The sequence below is a fragment of the Phocoena sinus genome, chromosome 14 (assembly GCF_008692025.1).
Source record: "Phocoena sinus isolate mPhoSin1 chromosome 14, mPhoSin1.pri, whole genome shotgun sequence".
In the NCBI taxonomy this organism is placed as follows: domain Eukaryota; kingdom Metazoa; phylum Chordata; class Mammalia; order Artiodactyla; family Phocoenidae; genus Phocoena; species Phocoena sinus.
In genome coordinates, this window is record NC_045776.1 from 63,287,310 (window position 1) to 63,296,181 (window position 8,872).

General features: G+C 50.2%; 1 protein-coding gene across 1 annotated transcript; it reads right to left on the bottom strand.

The window, feature by feature from the left end:
• Nucleotides 1-567: 567 nt before the first annotated feature.
• LOC116765082 (tubulin alpha-3 chain) lies at nucleotides 568-4,384 on the bottom strand. Its single transcript, XM_032654245.1, has 4 exons — nucleotides 4,167-4,384; nucleotides 3,488-3,636; nucleotides 2,512-3,192; nucleotides 568-946 (listed from the first exon to the last, which is right to left on the bottom strand). The coding sequence occupies exons 1-4, from the start codon at nucleotides 4,285-4,287 to the stop codon at nucleotides 650-652; spliced, it is 1,248 nt and encodes a 415-aa protein (XP_032510136.1). The 5' UTR covers nucleotides 4,288-4,384; the 3' UTR covers nucleotides 568-649.
• Nucleotides 4,385-8,872: the final 4,488 nt, after the last annotated feature.

Below are 8,872 nucleotides of genomic sequence, written 5' to 3' on the forward strand. Positions count from 1 at the left end.
ACCCCACCTCCCAGACCTCATTTTTGAGCCTGTGAGAAAATGTGCATATTACCAGGTCTTCTGCCTTTTCACTGAGGCCCTCCCAGGGCGCTCAGGTGCAGCAGGGGTTTGAGCACAGAAGGGCTGTGACCTAGAGCTTTTAACCCTCTGTGGGTCACGCATGCCACAGAGAATCCAGTAAAACCCCTACCCCCAAAATGTCTTGACCTTCCACATTTGCCCCAGTTTTACAGGTTTACATGGACCTCAGGTTTTCAAACTCCAATTCTAAGCTTTTACACCTGAGTCCACTCGTCCCGTCAATAAAGAAGCCTGAAAAATGACAAATTCAATTGAAAAACCTAACTCAGTTTTCCTAGAACTATTTGTTTTAAAACCTTGGATTGGAAACACTGACTTTTTGCCCTTGGGTCACGTCACACAAGCAGAGGCTCCTTACAGATGTAGGTCCACCCACCCCAGCAGCGCAGCTCAAGCAGCTGGACAGCCGTCCACATGGCCCAGCAGAGGGGTCCTCCCTGCTCCTGTGGACAGATGAGCGTGTTCCAGGTGAGCACAAGAGACAGAGGTTTAATTCAGAAACTGTAGATAAACATCTGTAACATGACAGTTGGCGGGGTACAGGGGGCCACTAGCCGCTCCCTCCCGTTCAGTACTCTTCCCCTTCCTCGGCCTCCGCTTCCACCGAGTCCACGCCCACCTCTTCGTAATCTTTCTCCAGCGCTGCCAGGTCCTCCCGGGCCTCCGAGAACTCGCCCTCCTCCATGCCCTCCCCCACATACCAGTGCACAAAGGCGCGCTTGGCATACATGAGGTCGAACTTGTGGTCCAGGCGGGCCCAGGCCTCGGCAATGGCTGTGGTGTTGCTCAGCATGCACACGGCCCGCTGCACCTTGGCCAGGTCTCCCCCTGGGACCACCGTGGGGGGCTGGTAGTTGATGCCCACCTGCCAAAGAAGGGGAGAAGGCACTGCGTGAAGCTTCCGTCAATCCAGAAATGGTGGCTGCGTTTGTGGAAACAGAAGGCATGGAGGTGCCCACTGGCGACCCGGGGAGGCTGGGGCCACCCTGTACTCTGGGCCCAGCTGTGTGCCAGGCAAGGTGCCAGGAAAGCAGGGTTCTGGTTTCCAGACAAGGAAAACGGAAAGAGGAGCCCCAGAGCCTGCCACCCTGGCTCACACCCAAGCTGCTGGAGGGGCTGTGTCCCAGCAACTGTGAGGTGATAGGTACCCAGGTGATAGAACTATCTTCCCTCTAAGAAGGGACACTGCTTGGGATTCTTCATATGTTATTTTCTACAGAGGGTTCAACAAGATAGGGATTAATGTCTGTAGCTGAGCCTTTTCCACCCAGGCAGATTCAGAGAACACAACTGTGGCAGAATCACGAGGGCAGGTCACACCCCCTGCTTTCCCAACAAACAGTGTACACATAGCAGAGTGACAAGCACACTGTCAGAGGTCCCTGACGTTGTGTGACCACTGCCATGGACGTGGCCCACATGAACGCTTAGTAAGAGGGAGGGAACGAGATCCCAGCACTGGGACCAAGGGAGAGGCAGTCCAAGCTTCAGACCAGGGATCACATGACCAGAGGTTTTGGCAGGAGATACAGGGTCTGTCAAGGGGGCTACAGCACACGTTCTAGGCTGCTGAGCCACAGGGGCTCTGTCACAGATACTCAACCCTGTCTTTGCAGCACGAGAGCTGCCACAGCAATGAGCCAATGAGTGGGGACGGCTGTGCTCACATGAAACCATTAACAAAACCAGGTGATGGGTCGGCCAGCTGTGCTGAGCCCTGGACCAGAGGAAGAAACCCAGACTCCTAGGTAAGAACCCACCGCAGCAGCGAAGGTCTGAGCCAGCGGAGGCCCTAAGAGCAGGGCTCAGGGAAGCACAGTTCCATTCCCAGAGGGAAGGCTGGGAATCAAGTAAGGAGCAAGGTTTCTGTCCTGTGTCCAGTGGATGGTCAGAGCAAGCTGGGTCTAAGGACAACCCAAGACACACTGCATAGGCTCCCCAATCTCCACTTCTCCACAGAAGGATTCATGACAGTGCTGTAAATCAAACGTTCCATACGACACTTAAATTGGATGTAATTTTTACATGCCGATGGAATCAAGTGGAATTCAGAGACAAGTCAGTTTACAGTAGTGCCCCAAGTTCAAATATCCCCATAAATTACCAAAACGCCCAGAAAATTCCTACATTTATATTCTAAGAAAAATTACTATAAGAAAAAACATCTTATTTCTAAATCAATCTATGTTTTCCACCCAAGGACTCCTCCAGATAATTTCTGTAAAGAATACACTCACAGAGCTGTATCACGTGATGACTCAGGAAGGAAGTTCTAGAGACACCAGTGAAGGAATGAGAACTGTCCCCCAACTTACTAATCCATGACCCAGCCTGGCTTCCCTGTATCAGGGTACCCTCCACAAAGGGGCAGCACCCCGTCCCAGGATCTGCCACAGGCGGAAGGTAAACACGCGCTACCGCCCAGCCTACCTTGAACCCAGTTGGGCACCAGTCCACAAACTGGATGGTGCGCTTGGTCTTGATGGTGGCGATGGCCGCATTGACGTCTTTGGGGACCACGTCCCCCCTATACAGCATGCAGCAGGCCATGTACTTGCCGTGACGAGGGTCACACTTGACCATCTGGTTGGCCGGCTCGAAGCAGGCGTTGGTGATCTCGGCCACGGACAGCTGCTCATGGTAGGCCTTCTCGGCCGAGATGACTGGGGCGTACGTGGCCAGGGGGAAGTGGATGCGGGGGTAGGGCACCAGGTTGGTCTGGAACTCCGTCAGGTCCACGTTGAGGGCACCGTCAAAGCGCAGGGAGGCCGTGATGGAGGACACGATCTGCCCGATCAGACGGTTAAGGTTGGTGTACGTGGGCCGCTCGATGTCCAGGTTGCGCCGGCAGATGTCATAGATGGCCTCGTTGTCCACCATGAAGGCACAGTCCGAGTGCTCCAGGGTCGTGTGCGTGGTCAGGATGGAGTTGTAGGGCTCCACCACAGCTGTAGACACCTGGGGGGCCGGGTAGATGGCGAACTCCAGCTTGGACTTCTTGCCGTAGTCCACCGAGAGCCGCTCCATGAGCAGAGACGCAAAGCCCGAGCCAGTGCCGCCCCCGAAGCTGTGGAAGATGAGGAAGCCCTGCAGGCCCGTGCACAGGTCCGCCTGCGGGAGAGCAGAGGCCGTGAGGCCACGCCCGCATGAGCCGTGCCACCACCCCCACGGGCCCCCACAGGCCCCGGTCACGGCACACTCTTCCTCTGCAGGTTCACTATACGGGTTCAACCCATCCACAGGGAACACGCATCACGCTTAGCAGTTACAGACGTGGACGCACTGCGGCCACACCGGAAAGGAAGACCCTGCACTCATGGTTCTGCTGGGTTTTGCCAAAGTGATGTCCCGGGGAGATCCCGGGCCTCCCCTCCTGTCCCGGAGGCCTTCCCAGGGCCCTTCTCACCAGTTTGCGGATCCGGTCCAGGACCAGATCGACGATCTCCTTGCCGATGGTGTAATGGCCTCTGGCGTAGTTATTGGCCGCGTCCTCCTTCCCGGTGATCAGCTGCTCCGGGTGGAAGAGCTGCCTGTAGGTCCCCGTGCGCACTTCATCTGCAGAGAGGACAGCGTGCCCGAGACTCTAAGGACGGTCGCTGACTCACCGGGATGGCCAGGTCCGGGGAAACCTTCAATTCTACAGGCACGTGCTGCGCCTCGCAGGCCAGCAGCGTCAGCGTCTCACAGAAAAGGTCTCCGTGTGATACACATGCCTCATCTGCTGTTTATGGCTCCGGGAAGGTCCAGTCAACCCGAGGAACAAATGCCAGTGTGGCCAGTTCCCAAAGGCGAGGGAATGCTCACACCGCACAGGCGGTTCTGCGCGTGCATGTTTTGTTCACACCCACAGCTACACCCGGGGTGTTGCTGAAATGGCCCTGACATACTAGACATCAGCGTGACTTTTGCCGGGCGCCCTCTGTGGCCTGGGTCTCACGGGCTCTAAGGTGACATTCTGTTCTCTCCTGGGTGGCCGCCACTGAAAGGTGCTCTCTCCTGGCAGCTCCCCTTGGAAACTACCTCAGGCTTCTGATCTGGAGGAACCCAGCAAAGGTTCTGTGCTTCCCCCTTCTAAGGTTACCTACCGACCACGGTGGGCTCCAGGTCCACGAACACGGCTCTGGGCACATGCTTGCCAGCCCCGGTCTCACTGAAGAACGTGTTGAACGAGTCATCCCCACCGCCGATGGTTTTGTCGCTTGGCATCTGGCCATCGGGCTGAATTCCATGTTCAAGGCAGTAGAGCTCCCAGCAGGCATTGCCGATCTGGACCCCCGCCTGCCCCACGTGGATAGAGATGCATTCGCGCTGGGAACGAGAATATACACGTGAGGCCCCCTCAGCTTCAAGGCAGTTGTCACTATGTGGCACACAAATGAGACCCAACGTCTTAAACTAATATCTCTAAAATCTTTTGGTTTCTTAACGTCTTATCAGACATTATTGTCCCATGAGCTTCCAATGGTCATTTTATGTCTGAGCATGGATGGAGACACACTTGAACTGTGAATAGGAATACAGCCATTATAAACATCTTCCCAGTGAGACTTCCCTGGTGGCACAGCAGTTAAGACTCCACACTCCCAATGCAGGGGGCCCGGGTTTGATCCCTGGCCAGGGAACTAGAACCCACATGCATGCCACAACTAAGAGTTCGCATACCACACCTAAGGAGCCCGCCTGCCACAACTAAGGAGCCGGCGAGCCGCCACTAAGGAGTTCCCAAAGGCCGCAACTAAGACCCAGCACAACCAAATAAATAAATAAACAAGTAAATAAAACATCTTCCCAGCAATCAATAAAAAAAGGTTAAAAATTTTTACAAGGCCTTCCCTGGTGGCACAGTGGTTAAGAATCCACCTGCCAATGCAGGGGACACGGGTTCAAGCCCTGGTCTGGGAAGATCCCACATGCCGCGGAGCAACTAAGCCCATGCGCCACAACTACTGAGCCTGTGCTCTAGAGACCGCGAGCCAGAACTACTGAGCCCATGTGCCACAACTACTGAAGCCTGTGCGCCTAGAGCCCGTGCTCCGCAACAAGAGAGGCCACTGCAATGAGAAGCCCACACACCGCAACGAAGAGCAGCCCCCGCTCACCGCAACTAGAGAAAAGCCTGCATGCAGCAACAAAGACACAATGCAGCCAAAAATAAAATAAATAAATTTTTTAAAATTTATACAAATAAGCAGTCAAGCCATTTTATTTCCACCTAAGGCTGTATTTACCAACCTGATATTAGCAATGGCTTAGAAAAAAAACATCAAGTAACACTTTTCAGTCATTAGACAATAGGCAGCAGAAGACAGCAAGTGATTCCTTAGAGCACGGAAACAAGGCAAGCCCTACAGATGCCCCAGAAGGCTGCTGGGGACTGTCCAGGCTGCAGCTGAGAGAGGAGAAACCCAGGGATCTCCCTGAGGTGAGCAGAGAGAATCCTGTGTTGAGAGAGGTCAAGGCAGCTAGAAAGCCTGGTGCTGGCTTTCTATTTGGAGGAGAGACAGCTGCATGGAGAGAGCTCAGGAAGATCAGCAGGGGGGCCCCGAGTCCCCACTGTGGGCTGCTCAGCACAGGTGGGGAGGGACCCCTGAGCTCAAACCTGCCATGGCAGAAAGACATCCTAACTCACAGAGCACTGGGTGGAGTCCTCAGTAGTGGGGCCAAGTGAGGCCAACCCTAAAGGCTGGTCTGAACCCACTTAAGAAAGCTGAAAAGCAAGCCTGAAAAGGATCAAATTGTTCCCAGGTATACTAATAGCAACCTCGCAAAAGCCTAGAAACAGTTGAAAGAACAGCCAAAAAAATCTAACATCCAATAATGTAAAATTCATGTCTGGTATCCAATCTAAACTTACCATATACACCAGAAAATTAAAAAATAAAACCTAGAAAAGTCAAACAATATTACCATATGAAGAGAAAAAGCAATCAATAAAAACAGACCCAGAGATGACAGATGATAGAATTAGTAAACAAGGACATTAAAATAACTATCATATATCTACATGCTCAGGAAAGTACAGGAAAAAATGAGCATGATAAGGAGAGACATGTTTGATATAAAAAAGACCTAACTCAAATTGCTAATGATAAAAAAAGACAATGTCTGAAATGAAAAACACACTGGATGAGATTAACAACAGATTATAAATAGTTTGTAGTAACTATAAATGAAAAGTGTACTTTAAAAATTGTGTAAAAGGGCTTTCCCTGGTGGCACAGTGGTTAAGAATCCGCCTGCCAATGCAGGGGACATGGGTTCAAGCCCTGGTCTGGGAAGATCCCACATGCCGCGGAACAACTAAGCCCGGTGCACTACAACCACTGAGCCTGCGCTCTAGAGCCCGCGAGCCACAACTACTGAGTCCATGTGCCTAGAGCCCATGCTCCGCAACAAGAGAAGCCATGACAATGAGAAGCCCGCGCACCTCAACGAAGAGTAGCCCCGGCTCACCCCAATGACAGAAAGCCTGTGCACAGCAAGGAAGACCCAACACAGCCATAAATAAATCAATAAATTTATTTTTTAAAAATTGTATAAAAACTAAAAAACTCCCCAGCAGATTATATACTAAGACCATTTGAGAATGATGAAAAAGTTCTGGAAATAGTGCTGATGGTTATACAGCATGTAAATGTACTTAATGCTACTGAATTATACACTTAAAAATGGTTAAAATGGTAACTTTTGTCATGTGTAGTTTACCACACACAAAAAAGGAGATACTCAGCAATAAAAATGAACTGTGTTGCAACAACATGGGTGAATCTCAAAATAATTATAGTGAGTGAAAGAATCCAAACAACAACAAATTAACTCAATGATCCCATTCATATAAAATCCTAGAAAATACAGAAATGTGGATTAGTGGGGGAGGGAAAGGGGGTGAGGCAGAAGGGAGGATTTACAAATGGGTACCAGGTAAGTTTGGGGGGTGATGGATATGTTCATTATCTTGATTGAGGTGATGATTTCATGGATAATCAAGATGTTAATAAATATTAAACCTTGTCAAATTATACACTTTCAGTGAATACTTTGTCAATTATACCTCAACAGAACTAAAATAAAAGGCAAAATGAAGACGTTTTCAGGCATTCAAAAGCTGAGAGAATTAATCATTAGCTGAGAGTAGTAGTCACCACTACAAAAAAAAATGGTAAAGGAATTTCTCCAGGAAGAAGGAAAATCATACTAGATGGAAAATTGTAACTGCAAAATTGGACTGAAGAATGACAAAACTGCTAAATATGTGGGCAAATATAAAAGACTTTATACCATATTTAAAAAATATAATTGAGCCCAGCACTTACTTCTGGATGACCACTTCTGCAAATTGGTGCACACAGACCTTTTACCTGATCTGATGACCAAATTAATGGAAAATGATGCATGATCTAGAGAATGATATAGGGAATTTTTACATTGCAAATAAACAAAGATATTCTTACTGGAAAAACGAAAGTCTCATGAGACTCTTGGTGACTAACACTGTATTTTATCTGCACACTGAAACAACACACTAATCAAAGAGAAGGAGAAAAATTACTAGAGATTTGATCTCCTTTATAGCTTCTAATAATAAAATACACTGTATGATTAATGAACCTGTCCGTTGTAATGGGAAGAATATGTAGCAAGTAACTGTGTCACTCATTTGTGATTTTTTTTTCTTTTTGTGGTACGCGGGCCTCTTACTGTTGTGGCCTCTCCCGTTGCGGAGCACAGGCTCCGGATGCACAGGCTCAGCGGCCATGGCTCACGGGGCCCAGACGCTCCGCGGCACGTGGGATCTTCCCGGACTGGGGCACAAACCCGTGTCCCCTGCATCGGCAGGCGGACTCTCAACCACTGCGCCACCAGGGAAGCCCTCATTTGTGATTTTTATCTTTAATAAATTCAGCCATGTGTAGTGTGATAAGGTTAACTCTTTACACGTTTAAGGTAATGCTATAAAGTTAAAAACTGAAAAAAAAATTGAATGATAAAGCAAAAATAAAGATTTATTATTGTGGGGTTTACAACTCATATAGAAGTAACATACAACAAACAATAGCATAGGACTTCCCTGGTGGCGCAGTGGTTGAGAGTCCGCCAGCCGATGCAGGGGACACAGGTTTGTGCCCCAGTCCAGGAAGATCCCACATGCCGCGGAGCGGCTGGGCCCATGGGCCACGGCCGCTAAGCCTGTGCGTCCGGAGCCTGTGGCCGCTGAGCCTGCGCGTCCGGAGCCTGTGCTCCACAACGGGAGAGGCCACAACAGTGAGAGGCCCGCATACCGCAAAAAAAAAAAAAAAAAAAGAATCCACCTGCCAATGCAGGGGACACGGGTTCAAGCCCTGGTCCAGGAGGATCCCACACGCCGCAGAGCAACTAAGCCCGTGCGCCACAACTACTGAGCCTGCGCTCTAGAGCCCGCAAGCCACAACTACTGAGCCCACATGCCACAACTACTGAAGCCCATGCCCCTAGAGCCCGAGCCCCGAAACAAGAGAAGCTACTGCAATGAGAAGCCCATGCACCACAACAAAGAGAAGCCCCCACTCGTCACAACTAGAGAGCCTGCGCGCAGCAACGAAGACCCAACACAGCCAAAAATACATAAATAAGTTTATTTTTAAAAAAACAACTCAATAGCATAAAGGCCAAGGAGGGGGAAATGGAGGTATTGATATATTGTTGTGAAGTGGTGTAGCAGCACTTGAAGGCAGACTGGGATAAACTGAGTGAGCAGGGCGGGCTGGGTAAAAGCCCACTAACCATCTCTACCGACATCTGGTTTAGTCATCCA